Raw genomic sequence first — 19,598 nt, forward strand, 5'->3', positions numbered from 1 at the left:
CCCCAAATATACAGAGAGGCCTTGATGCGGCTTTGGGGCTTAACCACACATTTGCGCAAATATGTGTAACGAAGATCTCTGAATTCTATTATCATGTGGGATTTATATCTGGTTACTGTTATCCATTCAGTGTGCTGGGGAAACAATTGCTTTTTTTCTTGCTCAGAAATACCCCTTCCTTTCGAGCACCTGAATGATATCACTAAGCTAATTGAGCATTTACCAATCTATATGTCTGTTGTGAGAGGCAGAGAGGTTTCTGCATTAGGAGGAGGTGCAGGCCCTGACATGCCACATGGAGCATTATGGGGTTGCTCCAAGGTAAGTAGCTCTTAGCTTAGACATATTTTAGTAAGGAGCCATTATCATGTGACTCCTTGCTGGTTAATATTAGACCCAGATTGGGGTAATGGAGGTGTGAGGTGTGGTGCCTCTGGACTGGCTGAGCTGGATGGCTTTAGTGTGGCATACCTTTACATTCTATTAACACTTTTCACTTATTAATTTTCTAACACTATTTCTCTATTTTAATTACATTTCATGTTTGTATCACCCCCTCTATAGCTTCGGCTTCCTAAATACTAATTTATTAACACTATAGTTTTTTACACTGGTATGTCACGCTGTGCTTTCTGGCTCATTCTGGTGTTTTGGGGTGCCACACCCTGCACCTAGATATAGCGCTAGGGACCCCAAATATACAGAGAGGCCTTGATGCGGCTTTGGGGCTTAACCACACATTTGCGCAAATATGTGTAACGAAGATCTCTGAATTCTATTATCATGTGGGATTTATATCTGGTTACTGTTATCCATTCAGTGTGCTGGGGAAACAATTCCTTTTTTTCTTGCTCAGAAATACCCCTTCCTTTCGAGCACCTGAATGATATCACTAAGCTAATTGAGCATTTACCAATCTATATGTCTGTTGTGAGAGGCAGAGAGGTTTCTGCATTAGGAGGAGGTGCAGGCCCTGACATGCCACATGGAGCATTATGGGGTTGCTCCAAGGTAAGTAGCTCTTAGCTTAGACATATTTTAGTAAGGAGCCATTATCATGTGACTCCTTGCTGGTTAATATTAGACCCAGATTGGGGTAATTGAGGTGTGAGGTGTGGTGCCTCTGGACTGGCTGAGCTGGATGGCTTTAGTGTGGCATACCTTTACATTCTATTAACACTTTTCACTTATTAATTTTCTAACACTATTTCTCTATTTTAATTACATTTCATGTTTGTATCACCCCCTCTATAGCTTCGGCTTCCTAAATACTAATTTATTAACACTATAGTTTTTTACACTGGTATGTCACGCTGTGCTTTCTGGCTCATTCTGGTGTTTTGGGGTGCCACACCCTGCACCTAGATATAGCGCTAGGGACCCCAAATATACAGAGAGGCCTTGATGCGGCTTTGGGGCTTAACCACACATTTGCGCAAATATGTGTAACGAAGATCTCTGAATTCTATTATCATGTGGGATTTATATCTGGTTACTGTTATCCATTCAGTGTGCTGGGGAAACAATTGCTTTTTTTCTTGCTCAGAAATACCCCTTCCTTTCGAGCACCTGAATGATATCACTAAGCTAATTGAGCATTTACCAATCTATATGTCTGTTGTGAGAGGCAGAGAGGTTTCTGCATTAGGAGGAGGTGCAGGCCCTGACATGCCACATGGAGCATTATGGGGTTGCTCCAAGGTAAGTAGCTCTTAGCGTAGACATATTTTAGTAAGGAGCCATTATCATGTGACTCCTTGCTGGTTAATATTAGACCCAGATTGGGGTAATGGAGGTGTGAGGTGTGGTGCCTCTGGACTGGCTGAGCTGGATGGCTTTAGTGTGGCATACCTTTACATTCTATTAACACTTTTCACTTATTAATTTTCTAACACTATTTCTCTATTTTAATTACATTTCATGTTTGTATCACCCCCTCTATAGCTTCGGCTTCCTAAATACTAATTTATTAACACTATAGTTTTTTACACTGGTATGTCACGCTGTGCTTTCTGGCTCATTCTGGTGTTTTGGGGTGCCACACCCTGCACCTAGATATAGCGCTAGGGACCCCAAATATACAGAGAGGCCTTGATGCGGCTTTGGGGCTTAACCACACATTTGCGCAAATATGTGTAACGAAGATCTCTGAATTCTATTATCATGTGGGATTTATATCTGGTTACTGTTATCCATTCAGTGTGCTGGGGAAACAATTCCTTTTTTTCTTGCTCAGAAATACCCCTTCCTTTCGAGCACCTGAATGATATCACTAAGCTAATTGAGCATTTACCAATCTATATGTCCATTATACAAAAATGTCAGGAGGTAAGTCAGCAAAGTTACCTCAAGACAAAAGTAATAGATTTCCAATTCTTTCTTCCAAGCAGCAGTTTAAGGAGGCAAGAGGATATTGACCAGACCGGGCTCATACAGGAAGATACTCCTCAGGGATAAATAGACAGTCCTTTCGTCAGTCCAACAGAAGAGGTGGACTAAGACAATGACTATTACAGGGTTCGAGTATCCTTTCCAGTAGGTAGCAGACTTCGGAGGTTCATCAGTCATTGGCAAATTTCAACTCAAAATACATGGGACTAGACGTGATATCTCGGGGATACCAGAGTTTTCAGAAGTCCCAGAATGGGACAAAATTTCTAATTTCAGAGACACCAACTATGTGTCTAGAGTTAAAAGCTCTGGAAGACAATTTAAGGAAACTCGTGAAAGCAAGAGCAGTAGAGGCAGTCACCTTCTCAGAAATGAGGAGCGGATTCTATTCCAGAATATTCCTAGTAAAGAAAGCTTCTGGAGACTTCAGAACTATCTTAGATCTCAGACAGCTCAACAAATATACAAAAACAAGAATATTTTGTATGGAGACTCCGAAATCCATTCTGTCGGGTGTAAGGAAAGAAGATTTTATGGCATCCATAGACCTAAAGGATGCTTATTCCCATGTACCAGTAGACAGGTGGCACAGAAAGTACCTAAGATTCCGCGTCCTCGGCAAGCATTTTCAGTTTACGTGCCTTCCGTTCGGTCTGAAGACGTCTCCAAGGGTATTTACCAAGGTCCTGACGGCACTTGTAACTCTGATAATAGGACGACAAGTAGCAAATTGGTCATATCTAGACGACCTGCTAGTATGGAAGTGATGCTGCAGATCCTACAGAGTCATGGCTGGTTGATAAACTGGGGGAAGAAAAGAAAAAAAGCCAGTTGGTACCAAGGCAAAACATCCAGTTTCTGGGGGTACAGGTGGATACCCTCAGTTATGTGATAAGTCTCTCGGAAGGAAGGTGCACAAGAATTCGACACCTAGCTACTCTGGTAAGGGGGTGCAGCAGTGTAATACTGCGTCAGGGAATGTGTCTTTTAGATGGAGTCCTTTGGGTGAGATGGAGGATGAAAGATCTTCAGTTAGATATCCTGACTTTACTTCTGATGAGGGATCTGTTGCATCAGGGTCCGTTGTTGCACCCGAATCTGCTGCAGCTTCATTTGACGGTGTGTTACTGAGAAGAAAGAGTCTATCTGAACAAGTCATTAATTTGCTGATTCAGGCGAAGAAAAAAAAAACCCAAAATATGTATCCTCTAATATTTATTATAGGATCTGGAAAAACTTTCATTTCTTGGTCCGATTCAATATTTGACCCACAGAAAGCAGAGACGTCTCAAGTTTTAAAATTTCAGTTTGATGGCTTTGAAAAGGGACTGGCAGTATCCACTATCAAGGTGCAGATAGTAGCTTTGAGTGTCCTGTTGGAGTGAAGATTGTCTGATGAAGACCTGGTGAAGAAGTTCTGTCAGGCAATTAAAAAGGATAAGACCTCAAGTTAGGTCAGTTCTCGCTCCGTGGGAATTGAATTTAGTTTTGAATTCTTTGATGTTGTATCCATTTGAACAGTTACAAGATATTTTGGTGAAATTATTAACTTGGAAAGTAGTGTTTTTAATAGCAATCACCTAAGCCAGAAGAGTTGGTGAATTACAGGCTCTGTGGTCGGAGGAGCCTTATCTTAATTTCTTTCCGGATAGAGTGGTTCTGCGAACCAATCCAGATTTTCTTCCTAAAGTGGTGTCAGAGTTTCAATTGAATCAAGACGTGTTACCTTCTTTCTATCCACAGAATGAGGAGGAGAAGGAAAGGATGCATAATCTAATAAGAGCAATCTCAATCTACTTTGAAAGCGTTAAAGAGTTTCGGAAGACAAAGCATCTTTTTTGTGTTACATTCAGGAGCGAAGAAGGGTGAGAAACCTACAAAAACATTTCCAGATGAATTAGGGAACTCTTAACGTTTCTTTACGAAGAAAGTGGTCGTAGAGTTCCAGAAGAATTAAAGGCACACTCTACCAGGGCTGTGGCAGCTTCTTGGGCTGAGAAGGCTCGAGTGTCTGCAAAAGACATATGTGCAGCAGCTACATGGTCATCCATCCATACTTTCTCTAGTCATTATGCAGTGGATGGTGTAGACGCCCACTTTGGGAAGCATGTCCTTGATGTGGCATTAGCATAAATAATTATTACTAATCAGTATTGAAACATTGGGGCAGATGTATCAACCTGTAGACGGCATAAGGAAGTGATAAACCAGTGATATGTTCAAGGTGATAAAGGCACCAGCCAATCAGATCCTTACTGTTAATTTACATATTGGAGCTGATTGGCTGTTGTGTTTGTCACCTTGCACATATCACTGGTTTATCACTTCCTTATGCCTTCTCCAGGTTAACACATCTGCCCCAAGGTCTCTTGTGCGTTTATATTGCCCTCCCTATATTGAGCGTTGGTATATCCCAGAAGTAATGGCTGCCATGAAGTAGCGTAGGAGAAAAGAAAAAAAAGCAAATTATACTTACTGATAATTTTGTTTCTTCAAGTTACTTCATGGCAGCCTACAATATACCCTCCCTTAGTAAGTTTTTTCATAGGGACCGGTCGTAGGAGACACTCCAATGACTAATAGAGGGTGGGGGTGAAGGGGAGGAGCGGTGCTATATACCCAGAGTTGGCGGTCCCTATTCATTGAAAAAAAAAACTCCCCATCTAAATTTAGGAATGGGATAGAATCCCAGAAGTAATGGCTGCCATGAAGTATCTTGAAGAAACAAAAATTGTCGGGAAGCAGAATTTGCTTTTTTTGTGGCTATTAAAGCCCATTTTTAAATAGGAAGAGCAAAAATAAATAAGTTTATTATTTAAAGTGATAATAGATAATTGTTTGATCTAGAACAGTGACTATTGGGAAGCGGTTCTGGTTTTACTGTTTGTTCCCGTTTAAGTATAATTGCACTAATTATTGTAGAATTGCTGATAAAAAGGACTTTGTGTCACGAAGGCCAGCCCTCTAACAAAATGTTAGGTCACAATGCTCTGCCCTAACTATTCCCTAGTGTCTCCTGCACTACATCGTGGCTGGCGTGATCCGACCACACTGCAGCTTCTGATAGCAGCTAGTGGCGGGTGTGTTACTAGCCATGTGGCACTCAGCCCACACTTACAGATATAGGGTAACAGTTTCTCTACAGACCATTTTTAGTATGAGTTGTAGGTTATGCACTATGTTGTGCCCCCTTGTTATTAATTATATACACACACACACACACACACACACACACACACACACAAACACACAAATATGGTTTTAAGCAACCACTAGGTCATGCAGTATGGTTGTAACTGAGATTGAGGACCTCTGATGACTCTGTGACCATAAGGAGCTGTGTCCATGAAGTCTTTCTCCTACTCCGCAGTGAAAGAGCTCTGTCAGTCACTCAGTACAGTTCTGCGTGTGGTATTAGGCAACATAGTGCAAGGAGGATTATCCCAAGGAGTACTTCGTTCTTACTAGTTATTTTATACATACCATATATTGGTTTCTTTTTTAGCACAGACTAATGAACACACCTATACAATTTGAATCCACTTGTAAAATTTATTCAGAAATAATCCCACATTATGTCCAAAAGTTTCAAAAATTAAAGGTTCATGGAACAAAGCAAAAATAGTAAAGGATGTTTGAGTATCAATGCATTGATTTTTGTCAGAAAGGCAGTATTGCTACTATATATTATGGCTACCAGTATCCAGACATCAGGTAATCTTCCAGTCCCAATGCCAGCACAATAACTCAAGATAAACTACAGATCTGATGAGAGAGTTAAAGTCATATTTAAAGCATCAGTAAGGAAGTTAGCTGTAATCTTGAGAAGACCAAAGGTTTCAAGGATCCACTGTTCATATTACATTCTTCTACTTACTCAGTAACAGAACTAGATATGTGACTAATCAGATTTAGCATGCAAAAACCAGGTACTGTAGGATCATTTCTTCCTCGCCATCAAGCAGAAAGAGCTCTGATGTAGCATTATTTTGGCTGTGCGGTATATCGCAGGTATTTTTTACCAGAAGGCAGCTCTATGGTGAAGACGCCGGAAGGAAACATTTTGCTAGCCTCTGCCTCAGGAACAGTCGGTGGGACCATAACTCTGTCACCAAGCTAGATAAAATAAATAAATATAGGAGTATTCAGTACACAGCGGATTACCTTGCAAAATATTGAAGCTGTAAACAAGGGAACCCTGTGCAATGGTAATGCTTTCAACAAGTCTAGTGAATACTTTGGTACACCAGACCAGTTTAAAATGATGTATATCCAAGTGTCTTCCTCACCTCAAACACACATAGGACTTTATAGATGTAACCAGCAAGTCTATAGATTGGATTCAAACTCCAATAGTGTACACCTGTAATTTCTTGCGGTGAACGTTCCGTAAAACAGCACACGGCACTTTGTTCCCTTACAGCCTCCCCTCCTCCTCCCAAGTACTTCGCTCAGGAAGCAGAGTTTCGCAGAATGACGCAGTTGTGTTATGAGTTCTGCAAAACTCCACCACCCGAACGGAGTACTTGGGAACTGAGTAATTACTCCCAACCAGTAATGCCCTCTTCAGTTTAGCCATAATCCCTGGCATCTCACCTTCCAGTCCACAGGAGTTGCAACATTGTGGTTTGAGGTTAATTGAAGCGAGTCCACTACTCTCAAGATCTCATCAAAATTTCTACCAGTGGTTGCTGGATACAGTATTGACAGCTTCATTTTCTTATCTGGGCCAATAATGAACACCTGAGACAATACAGAAGAGAAATCTGTTGGTCATTTAATTACTTACATTTTTTTTCTTTTTTAAATCAGCTCCTTTAAAATACTCATCTGAGATACCCACACATCGTGCAGTCACTGGCATCCCTTCATTGTCCTTCTCATCAGGATCCAGCATACCTAGTTGCACAGCAAGATCCCGTTTGGGATCTGCAATAATTGGAAAGGGTAGAGTCTCTGTGGGCTCATCGGAGTTGTATGCATTTATGTCCTGCAGGAGAGAAAGCATAAACTTATCTTTAATGGATTACCCCAAATCATACATGCTCTACACCATGAATGGGTGGAAGAAGAGTCATAGAATGTTCCTATACCCAGCACTTACATCATCACTAGCTCTAGTTAATGAGGTCTGCTAATGTCTGGCATTGGGATCATAGGGGGATACTTAGCAAAGTGTATAGCTATGATAAGTTTTATGTAATAACATGCCCTATGAAGTCCAATTTAATAGGATATAGTCAATATCCACAGGGTCATAAGGTTGATAGTCAAAATTTCAACATGAACAAAATAAAATCCAGCCACTGCTGCTAAGAGCAGGCAGCATTTTGAACCTGTTGACATTTTGTGTTGACCTTAGTTTGTTTATAAAGGTTGATATGACAGTCATAAGTGGGTACTCCATTACAGGTGCTACTATTCTGGACAAGAACTAAAAATACCCAACCAAAAAATGGGCTATTATCACAATTTTAACCTGATAGTCATTATCGAGATATGCAATTACAGCCTGTTTATCGGCCAAAAAATTACCAGTTTTTGGGCAGTTACACATGGGATCCTGGACCCATGTGTTATCATGGTTCTGAGGGCTAGTTATTGTGGATTATGCATAATCCCCTATAAATGTCAGGTATCTGGGTTGATTGTATAGTCCCCAGCTAATCCACTAGCTGTGGTAAAATTACCAAAGCTAATTGGATACTGCCTGAGGCCTGGCTTTCCACTGGCAAAATGTGATGCAAGTGATGCAAGTGAAATCACCCTTAAAATAAACAGGTCTACTGTCTCAAGAAGTAGAGGACAGATAGAACACTTGACAGAATTAAAGATAAACATAACATATATAATATACGTCTCTATTATACAAATCCCAGTATAACAATAATTTTTGCTGGTGTAAGTATGTTATTTGTTTCTTGTATGAATAAAAAAAAAAAATTCTGTACTGTTAATACAGCCAAGTTAAAGGTAACAAAACGCAGAGGTTATTAATGTGTGTGTGATGGACTATTTTAGCTACAATTAAGGCCAGACAATATGAGTGAGTGAGTGAGTGCAGCAGTTTTCCAACCAGAAAAGCACTACATCCTGTGACTTAACGATTACGTCACCAAGGCTTAATCATCTTCCTCCATTCGTTACTATGTTGTGCCGTCTGACAGACACTGTTTTTGTGCTGATGAAACTGGAACATTCTGAAATACCCATGTGTCTAAAATAATTACTCCTGAACATTTAAAAATACAGAACCCACAATCAGCATTATTTTGGAATCCTAAAGGGCCCTACACACTGGCCGATCCGCCTCCGAGCTGCCCGATGGCGGATTCGGCCGAGGAGCGACTTGGCGGCGGGGGGGCAGTGATGCGGGGAGTGAAGTTTCTTCACTCCCCCCCCCCCCCGTCACGCGGCTCCATTGAAGTGCAGGCAAATATGGACGATCTCGTCTATATTGGCCTGCATGCACAGCCGACGGGGGACCAGCGATGAACGAGCGCGGGGCCGTGCATCGTTCATCGCTGGAGCTTCCACACTGAAAGATATGAACGAGTTCTCTTCATTTATAAACGAGATCGTTCATATCTTTCAAACAAATCGGCCAGTGTGTAGGGCCTTGTCAAAGTCGAAAAATATCATGATTCACTATTGCCTTGTACTAACCCCAATGCACGTGCCCGCTGCTCGTGCACCGACTCCCCCGTGCGTACGCATCCCCTCAGGTTGCGTAAGGGACGCTCCGACGTCGCCTGCGCACGGAGATGTGTATTTACTAGAGATGAGCGGTTTCAGTTCCTCTGAATCCGATCCCGCCCGAACTTCAGCTTTTTTTTCACGGGTCCGAGCAGGCTCGGATCCTCCCGCCTTGCTCGGTTAACCCGAGCGCGCCCGAACGTCATCATCCCGCTGTCGGATTCTCGCAAGACTCGGATTCTATATAAGGAGCCGCGCGTCGCCGCCATTTTCACACGTGCATTGAGATTGATAGGGAGAGGACGTGGCTGGCGTCCTCTCCGTTTAGATTAGAGACACTTGAGTTGATTGATTTACTAATTTTGGGGAGCATTAGGAGGAGTACTCAGTACAGTGCAGCAGAGTTTTGCTGATAGTGTGACCACCAGTTTAATTTTAATCCGTTCTCTGCCTGAAAATAAACGATACACAGTCACATACCATATCTGTGCTCAGCCTCAGTGTGCTGCATGATAATATGATATATCATCTATGTATGTATATCTGACTGTGCTGAGTGCTCACTGCCAGTGCTCACACAGCTTAATTGTGGGGGAGACTGGGGAGCAGTTATAGCAGGAGTACAGTGCACACTTTTGCTGCCAGTGTGACCACTGACCACCAGTATATTGTCTGCCTGAAAAAGTTAAACAAACACTCCTGTGGTGTTTTTTTTTTATTCTATAAACGCATTCTGCTGACAGTGTCCAGCAGGTCCGTCATTCATTATATTATATAAATATTTACCTGCAGTAGTGTTATATTTTTTTTGTTCATCTCTATCATCTTTATGATCTCTATATTAGCAGACGCAGTACGGTAGTCCACAGCTGTGGCTATCTCTGTGTCGTCAGTGCTCGTCCATAATTGTATACCTACCTGTGGTGGGGTTTTTTTTTCTATCTTCTTCATACTAGTAGTTTAGGAGTTTGCTGACAGTGTCCAGCAGGTCCGTCATTATATTATATATACCTGCAGTAGTGATATATATATATTTTTTATATCATTATCATCTCTATACTAGCAGACGCAGTACGGTAGTCCACGGCTGTAGCTACCTCTGTGTCGTCAGTGCTCGTCCATAATTGTATACCTACCTGTGGTGGGGTTTTTTTTTCTATCTTCTTCATACTAGTAGTTTAGGAGTTTGCTGACAGTGTCCAGCAGGTCCGTCATTATATTATATATACCTGCAGTAGTGATATATATATATTTTTTATATCATTATCATCTCTATACTAGCAGACACAGTACGGTAGTCCACGGCTGTAGCTACCTCTGTGTCGTCAGTGCTCGTCCATAATTGTATACCTACCTGTGGTGTTTTTTTTTTTTCTATATTCTTCATAATAGTAGTTCAGCAGTATGCTGACAGTGTCCAGCAGGTCCGTCATTATATTATATATACCTGCAGTAGTGATATATATATTTTTTATATCATTATCATATCTATACTAGCAGACACAGTACGGTAGTCCACGGCTGTAGCTACCTCTGTGTCGTCAGTGCTCGTCCATAATTGTATACCTACCTGTGGTGGGTTTTTTTTTCTATCTTCTTCATACTAGTAGTTTAGGAGTCTGCTGACAGTGTCCAGCAGGTCCGTCATTATATTATATATACCTGCAGTAGTGATATATATATATATTTTATATCATTATCATCTCTATATTAGCAGACACAGTACGGTAGTCCATGGCTGTAGCTACCTCTGTGTCGTCAGTGCTCGTCCATAATTGTATACCTACCTGTGGTGGTTTTTTTTTTTCAATCTTCTTCATAATAGTAGTTAAGCAGTCTGCTGACAGTGTCCAGCAGGTCCGTCATTATATTATATATACCTGCAGTAGTGATATATATATATTTTTTATATCATTATCATCTCTATACTAGCAGACACAGTACGGTAGTCCACGGCTGTAGCTACCTCTGTGTCGTCAGTGCTCGTCCATAATTGTATACCTACCTGTGGTGGGTTTTTTTTTTCTATCTTCTTCATACTAGTAGTTCAGCTATTGTGCGTGCATTCTATCTGGGCAAATTCCAGCACGTCCCATGTTTTGCACATACCTTGAATTTGGTGGTGCAGAATTATTTAAACAACGACAGGGGCGTGCAAGAGATAACAGACAAAAGACACAATAAAGTGGCCCCTTAGCGCTAGTTGACAATTAATAATTAATACGTATGTTTATGCTATACCGTTTCCAAAGGATCAATCAAACGAGTAATCAAAGAAATCTGCAAGCAGCTCACTGTAGATAGGAGGACTTCTCTACCCCCTCAGTGCAATATGCTCAAAAAAAAAGAAAAAACAGACAGCGCTAATAGATTTCTTTAATAAAATGTTTTTATTCATTAATTTTATCTAGATTTTTCTTTAGCTAAAATAGCCCTTTTCACCTACTTATAAATCTGATTCCACATATCACTTGTATATATTAAAATTCAAGCCAATAAAACAATAATACATCAATAATATATAATATAATACAATAGCTCTGCTCTGTATACTTGATTTTTCAATCCACCACTGAGACAATTGGATACAAATGCAACAAAATGTTTCCTTCCAATGCTGTAGAAGAGGTCTCCAGCCTCTAAGTTGATATTAGATTGCTCATTCAGCTTAGGATGGAAGCTTTTTTTTCGGATTGTTGCTATATTAAATAACAGCTGTTACAATTCCTTATTTATTGGTCAGGATGTATAATTAAGTTCCCAGATCCACACTCTACTGACCACAACACTTAGAACTTCCAGATGAATTAGTATATGATTTTGATAGCTGCTCCTTTTTATTTTGAAAGTGTCGCTGATTTAATGCACATCAGTAGTGGGTTAGTTGTTCATAAATTGATCTATATGTAAATAAACATGCTTTCCTCAAGACAATAAAAATTCATGCAGCTCAGCTGGTATTCAGAACTGGTTCAATATATGGCAGCAGCCAATTAATTGTTTATAGATTGACATGCAAAGATATATGCAATTGCTTTTGCTTATAGCAATAATAAAAGTTCAGCTGATATTTTAAAACATGGCCATGTTATATATTACCACTTTCCTCCTGGGTCAAAATTCTTTACTCACTCCCGGCTCTGGTGCTCGGATACCTTTTCATGAGCCTTATCCGGAGATCCTTTAGAATTCTTCCCAGCGTGTTGAGGTAGACTCGTGGTAAGCTGATCATAGGTGGGTAAAAACAATGAGACGCGTTTCTCCGCCTGTAAACGCTCGGCGGCTTCCTCAGTCCGACTGAGGAAGCCGCCGAGCGTTTACAGGCGGAGAAACGCGTCTCATTGTTTTTACCCACCTATGATCAGCATACCACGAGTCTACCTCAACACGCTGGGAAGAATTCTAAAGGATCTCCGGATAAGGCTCATGAAAAGGTATCCGAGCACCAGAGCCGGGAGTGAGTAAAGAATTTTGACCCAGGAGGAAAGTGGTAATATATAACATGGCCATGTTTTAAAATATCAGCTGAACTTTTATTATTGCTATAAGCAAAAGCAATTGCATATATCTTTGCATGTCAATCTATAAACAATTAATTGGCTGCTGCCATATATTGAACCAGTTCTGAATACCAGCTGAGCTGCATGAATTTTTATTGTCTTGAGCAGGGGTCTTCAACCTTTAAGACAGTGTGGGCCACATAAAAAAATGAAACGAAGCCGAGGGCCACTAAGCTATACTGCGGTATTTAGAATCTAAATTTTAATTTATGATTGTAATGAGACCTTTTCTAGACTCATAAGACCATAAAAAAGACTTCAAAAGATAATTATTGTAATTTAATGAATGAAACGTGGTCTACTTTACCTTTGTTATTATAATAAGTTCATATCAGTGGGAAACTTGGCATTGTTTTTGCTTGGCCAGCTTGTCGATGTTGGCATCAATGTTAGAAATCGCTATGCGCAGAGTATTCTCAAGATGTTGGTCTGTAAGCACTGAACTGGACTCATACGGCAGTATCACTGGACTGGTGGGTATAATGTGGGCATGCTTTCACAATATTGCTGCTGTCTGTCTGTGATGGGGGGAGGGAGGGTATGATAGCGCCTATGTCAAGACATAGGTGCTATCATACCCTCCCTCCTCCCCATCACAGACAGACAGCAGCATTGTCAAAGCATGCTCCCTGCCATCTCTGCTCTTAATACTTAATACACCCCCTGCTGGGTCCCCCGCCGCGCCCCCTGCCCTCAATACTAATTTATTCAATGCCATGCTCAGGCTGCCGCACCCCCGTCCCCGCCGCTCCCGCACGCCGGGTTCCTGCACTGCCCCCTGCCCTCAACACTTATACACTTTTATTCTCCTGCCGCAGCCCCCCCCCCCCCCCGCGCCGGGTCCCCGCCGCACACAGCCATGCTCAGGCTGCATACATGCTGCCGCACCCCCTCCACTCCCGCCCGCCGGGTTCCTGCACTGCCCCCTGCTCTCAATGGTAATTTGCCGCACCCCCCCCAGCCGGGTCCCCGCCGCTCTCACCCACCTATTCAACACTGCAGGCGGAGGGAGACACAGGGAGGGAGACACAGTAAGGGTGACCAGACCACTGACCAGCCTAAGAGGAGCTACTCCCCTTCTTCACAGGCAACCAGTGACAGTGCGGGGGAGTCACATGACTCCGGGAAAGGGAAAAAATTTTTTTTTTTTTTTGTGTTCATATGTGCGCTGCGGGTGGGCGCGTCGGCGGGCCATGGAAACCATAGCAGCGGGCCACCTGTGGCCCGCGGGCCACGGGTTGAAGACCCCTGGTCTTGAGGAAAGCATGTTTATTTCCATATAGATCAATTTATGAACAACCAACCCACTACTGATGTGCATTAAATCAGCGACACTTTCAAAATAAAAAGGAGCAGCTATCAAAATTATATACTAATTCATCTGGAAGTTCTAAGTGTTGTGGTCAGTAGAGTGTGGATCTGGGAACTTAATTATACATCCTGACCAATAAATAAGGAATTGTAACAGCTGTTATTTAATATAGCAACAATCCGAAAAAAAAGCTTCCATCCTAAGCTGAATGAGCAATCTAATATCAACTTAGAGGCTGGAGACCTCTACAGCATTGGAAGGAAACATTTTGTTGCATTTGTATCCAATTGTCTCAGTGGTGGATTGAAAAATCAAGTATACAGAGCAGAGCTATTGTATTATATTATATATTATTGATGTATTATTGTTTTATTGGCTTGAATTTTAATATATACAAGTGATATGTGGAATCAGATTTATAGGTAGGTGAAAAGGGCTATTTTAGCTAAAGAAAAATCTAGATAAAATTAATGAATAAAAACATTTTATTAAAGAAATCTATTAGCGCTGTCTGTTTTTTCTTTTTTTTTTGAGCGTGCAAGAGATGCTGTCGGTGGCCAGAAGAATTGTGGGACACTTTCGGCGTACAGGCACCACGTACAGAAGACTGGAGCAACACCAAAAACGCCTGAACCTGCCCTGCCATCATCTGAAGCAAGAAGTGTTAACGAGGTGGAATTCAACCCTCTATATGCTTCAGAGGTTGGAGGAGCAGCAAAAGGCCATTCAAGCCTATACATCTGACCACGATATAGGAGGTGGAATGCACCTGTTTCAAGCGCAGTGGAGAATGATTTCAACGTTGTGCAAGGTTCTGCAACCTTTTGAACTTGCCACACGTGAAGTCAGTTCAGACACTGCCAGCATGAGTCAGGTCATTCCCCTCATCAGGCTTTTGCAGAAGAAGCTGGAGACATTGAAGGAGGAGCTAAGACAGAGCGATTCCGCTAGGCATGTGGGACTTGTGGATGGAGCCCTTCATTCGCTTAACCAGGATTCACGGGTGGTCAATCTGTTGAAATCAGAGCACTACATTTTGGCCACCGTGCTCGATCCTAGATTTAAAACCTACGTTGTATCTCTCTTTCCGGCAGACACAAGTCTGCAGGGGTTGAAAGACCTGCTGGTGAGAAAATTATCAAGTCAAGTGGAACTTGATCGTTCAACAGCTCCTCCTTCACATTTTCCCGCAATTGGGGGTGCGAGGAAAAGGCTCAGAATTCCGAGCCCACCCGCTGGCGGTGATGCAGGGCAGTCTGGAGCGACTGCTGATGCTGACATCTGGTCCGGACTGAAGGACCTGCCAACGATTACGGACATGTCGTCTACTGTCACTGCATATGATTCTCTCACCATTGAAAGAATGGTGGAGGATTATATGAGTGACCGCATCCAAGTAGGCACGTCAGACAGTCCGTACGTATACTGGCAGGAAAAAGAGGCAATTTGGAGGCCCTTACACAAACTGGCTTTATTCTACCTAAGTTGCCCTCCCACAAGTGTGTACTCCGAAAGAGTGTTTAGTGCCGCGGCTCACCTTGTCAGCAATCGGTGTACGAGGTTACTTCCAGAAAATGTGGAGAAGATGATGTTCATTAAAATGAATTATAATCAATTCCTCCGTGGAGACATTCACCAGCAGCAATTGCCTCCACAAAGTACACAGGGAGCTAAGATGGTGGATTCCAGTGGGGACGAATTGATAATCTGTGAGGAGGGGGATGTACACGGTGATGAATCGGAGGATGATGATGAGGTGGACATCTTGCCTCTGTAGAGCCAGTTTGTGCTTCTTTTTTGGTGGGGGTCCATACCAACCCGTCATTTCAGTCACAGTCGTGTGGCAGACCCTGTCACTGAAATGATGGGTTGGTTAAAGTGTGCATGTCCTGTTTATACAACATAAGGGTGGGTGGGAGGGCCCAAGGACCATTCCATCTTGCACCTCTTTTTTCTTTAATTTTTCTTTGCGTCATGTGCTGTTTGGGGAGTGTTTTTTGGAAGGGCCATCCTGCGTGACACTGCAGTGCCACTCCTAGATGGGCCAGGTGTTTGTGTCGGCCACTTGGGTCGCTTAGCTTAGCCATCCAGCGACCTCGGTGCAAATTTTAGGACTAAAAATAATATTGTGAGGTGTGAGGTGTTCAGAATAGACTGAAAATGAGTGGAAATTATGGTTATTGAGGTTAATAATACTTTGGGATCAAAATGACCCCCAAATTCTATGATTGAAGCTGTTTTTTAGGGTTTTTTGAAAAAAACACCCGAATCCAAAACACACCAGAATCCGACAAAAAAAATTCGGTGAGGTTTTGGCAAAACGCGTTCGAACCCAAAACACGGCCGCGGAACCAAACCCAAACCCAAAAAATTTCCGGTGCACATCTCTAGTATTTACGGCAGTGTTTGTGTGCGACAAGCGAGCGACTCGATTGCTACATATTTAACCAATATAATGTGTTTTATAGGTAATAGTCCCCTTAATAATATCTGTAAGTATGTTTCGTGTAACTGGTTCGTGGACAAAGGAATTCCTCTTTGCATGATACGAAGGGTCAGACAAAGGTTGACCGATGATGTCTAGTATCCAACGGAAGAGTATTTTATTAGAAATATTCCGGTGTTGGTTAGAAAGAGATCGTTCGCTGCTGCGTATAGTTATGCACAAAAGTATATTTGGAACATTAAATGTATTTGCAGTTCATTATCCATGCGGCGGGATTCTTGTGGATACCTCCCACCTGAGCAGTTTGAAATAGTCACAGCCCACCTGTTCAAATCCACCTATGACCTTTTGTTATAATGCAAAGACAGGTTCCTGTGTCCAATGAACAATGAGATTGTAGGGACCATTGTATTGTTACTGTATGTTGTGTGTATATAAGGCAGCCAGCCTGGGCCAGCTCACTCACTTCTCTCTACAAGGTTTTCTCTGTGATGACTGAGAGCTGGTTTCCAGGACTGTGCTTGCGATCATTCCCACATGTGTAAGTTTCTCTGTGACCATTTTGTTCTCCTTCTGTATTAGCCATTTACTCTTTCTCTCTGTTATTATTTGCGATTGTGCCGCTATTGTATATTTATGTCTAGTTACTCTGTTTAGGTATTAATGTTAGTTTTGTAGTGTATAAGCTGTACTGTTTTCTTTTTGCATTGAACGTATCTCTCATAAAGGTGTTGGAACCTCACTAGGTATTGTGTGTTTACCATTATATTACAAAGGGTATTCTGAGCGTCTCAATCGCTCAAACAGCTTTTATATTATCAAGGTCTATAAGCATTATATCATTACAGTATTACAGTACTAAGGTTTACAGTATAAGCGTATCCTTTCAGTGTGTTGCTAACAAGGTTTACTGTGTGTCATTCTGAGAGCGTCTGCGCCGCTCGTGTTCTTCTCGTGGGCACAGCGTCCGCTACGCTAACAGCGTAGCATTACGGTAGTCGGCCGCCTATAGCGTGCTCGATACCAAGCGTAAACCCGCGAGCGTACGTGTCGCTTGTGCGTCGCGCTCACGGTCTAACGTCTGCTACGCTAAGAGCGTACCATTACAGCACTGCATACGCCAATTGCGTACTGAGTCTCTTACAAATATATAGTGAATGTTTAAAGGTAAAGAATAGGCTTTATCAGGCTATAAGAAAACTCCTCATAACTGAAGCACCAGGACTACAATTAGCAGATTTTTGCATCCACTCAACAAGAGGCAAAGAATATGGAGGGTGCGAGAATCAGAAAGTGAGAACTTTTGTTAGAGCTCTGTGTTTTTTTTAGAGTGCAAATCATTTACATGTTAAAATTAATCAGCTTATGCCATGTAAATAACTGCAAGGAAAAAAAAAAAAGAGATTTATTTTTAAAATTTATATTACACACACGTATACATACATACATATCCAACAGGAGAACTCTCACATTCTGATTCTCACATCCTATTAGATTCCCTTTGGGTATTTCACTTTTAAAGCTCACTGTGACCCAAGGAATGCTTCTTGCATATCCCCTACAATGTGAAGTTAAACAGTTTTTTTTTTTTATCCCTATGGTCACTACAGGTGTAGATTTATGTTTTTGCTGGTGGGTGCAGGGTGCTCAAGCCTGTTGAATGCCCCACCCCCACGATAAGCATTCTGCAGTAGCTTTCATGACTTGCTGCTAAGTGTGGTTCCCGTCACCCCCATTCCATGGCCCTCACACTACCCTGCACTCCCCTCCTTCCCACATTGCTCCTTATCACCCCCTCCCCCAGCTGCCTTGTCACTACTCCTCCTGAGCCTTTGGCCTCGATCCAGGCAGGGCTGTCTCATAATCCCTGTCCTCACTGATGGGAAGACAGCCATCACATGCGCCGGAGACACTCCGCCTGCTCACCTGCCGGCCCCAGGACACTCACCATCCAGCAGGCTGTGTGTTCCGCTCTCCGCACCTGCCTCCTTGCTGCTGCCCAAGCGTCCTCGCACAGCCCATCCCCAGTTGTTGAGTAGATGTGACTGGCCTGGCCCCTCCCAGTCAGCTTGGGTTCTGCTGCACTGCATCCCTGCCACCCTACCAACAGTATAACTGCTCCTGTTAGCTGTGCCGCGGGCGCAGAGAGGAGGCAGCACTACAGTCCACTGTGCTAGCTCTGACAGGCGCTGGCAGACCCTTGACACCTGGTGGACGCTAAGCGGCAGCGTGGCGTGTGTGAGAGGGTGCTGTGCTCACGCCTATGGGTGCTCAGGCCCAGGAGCACCCACGGAATCGGCATCTATGGATCACTTTATATTGCAAGCAGCAAGTTGTAGGCAAATTAGTCCAGAACACTGCTCCACTCTAGAATATTCAGATGTAAAGCCTATTGTCTTGTCATACATCATGCCAACATTCTAGTGCAAAGACCAGTGAAACCGGTAAGATCTCATAATTCATTGCCTACCATTTTCTGCCAGCTCGTCTTTTCCAATAGCCAATGTAATATTTACCTTGCTCCAGGAAAGATGGTTAGGCACAGAGTCTATGGACAGAGCGATCATGCGAACGTTTCGTTTCTTAAATTCTGGTGCTAGTTTTACTGCCCGTCCCAGCTCTGTGGTGCACACTGGCGTATAATCCCTCGGGTGTGAGAAAAGGACACCCCATCTGAAACAAAAAAGATAAGCAACATGTTAGGGGTAATCTGCACCCGAGACAGGTCCTACATGTCAACAAGTGATCAGTGTTTGGTCTTATGGGGAAGAGTGTTCACAATTGCAGGGTTTTTCCCTTCCTCACCAGGCCACAACTTATAAAATGCCGACATGCCCGAGCACTGCAGCTGCTATACACTGTAACCGAGCACTGCATCGAAAGCCAGGAATTTCTATGTTGAGAGTTCAGAGTGTGGCAATACTGAGCAGGAGACTATGGGGGTGATTCAGACCTGATCATAGATCAGCTTCCCTGATATGCGGGGGGATGCTCAGCACAGGGCTAGTCCGCCCCGCATGTCAGGCCCTGCCCCGCTGCACAAGTACAAACGCATCACACAGCGGCGATGCTTTTGTACTGGTAGAGTAGCTTCCCACCAGCGCTGGCAGGGAGCTACTCATCGCTGCTTGGCCTGCGTTGCACAGACGGTGCTCCATAACCGGCAGCCGGGGACAGGCGATCGCAGGGCTAA

General features: G+C 42.8%; 1 protein-coding gene across 1 annotated transcript in view; it reads right to left on the reverse strand.

The window, feature by feature from the left end:
- Positions 1–5,929: 5,929 nt before the first annotated feature.
- Positions 5,930–19,598, reverse strand: part of LOC134956862 (peroxiredoxin-6-like) — a 36,196-nt gene continuing 22,527 nt past the window's right edge. The window contains exons 2-5 of the mRNA XM_063938755.1: positions 18,922–19,078; positions 7,235–7,381; positions 6,988–7,134; positions 5,930–6,507 (exon numbers count right to left, since the gene is read on the reverse strand). Of these exons, the coding sequence (XP_063794825.1) occupies positions 6,376–6,507; positions 6,988–7,134; positions 7,235–7,381; positions 18,922–19,078 (583 nt within the window). The 3' untranslated portion in view covers positions 5,930–6,375. The remainder of the gene's footprint in view (positions 6,508–6,987; positions 7,135–7,234; positions 7,382–18,921; positions 19,079–19,598) is intronic.

The sequence above is a fragment of the Pseudophryne corroboree genome, chromosome 9, assembly GCF_028390025.1.
Source record: "Pseudophryne corroboree isolate aPseCor3 chromosome 9, aPseCor3.hap2, whole genome shotgun sequence".
NCBI classification, from domain to species: domain Eukaryota; kingdom Metazoa; phylum Chordata; class Amphibia; order Anura; family Myobatrachidae; genus Pseudophryne; species Pseudophryne corroboree.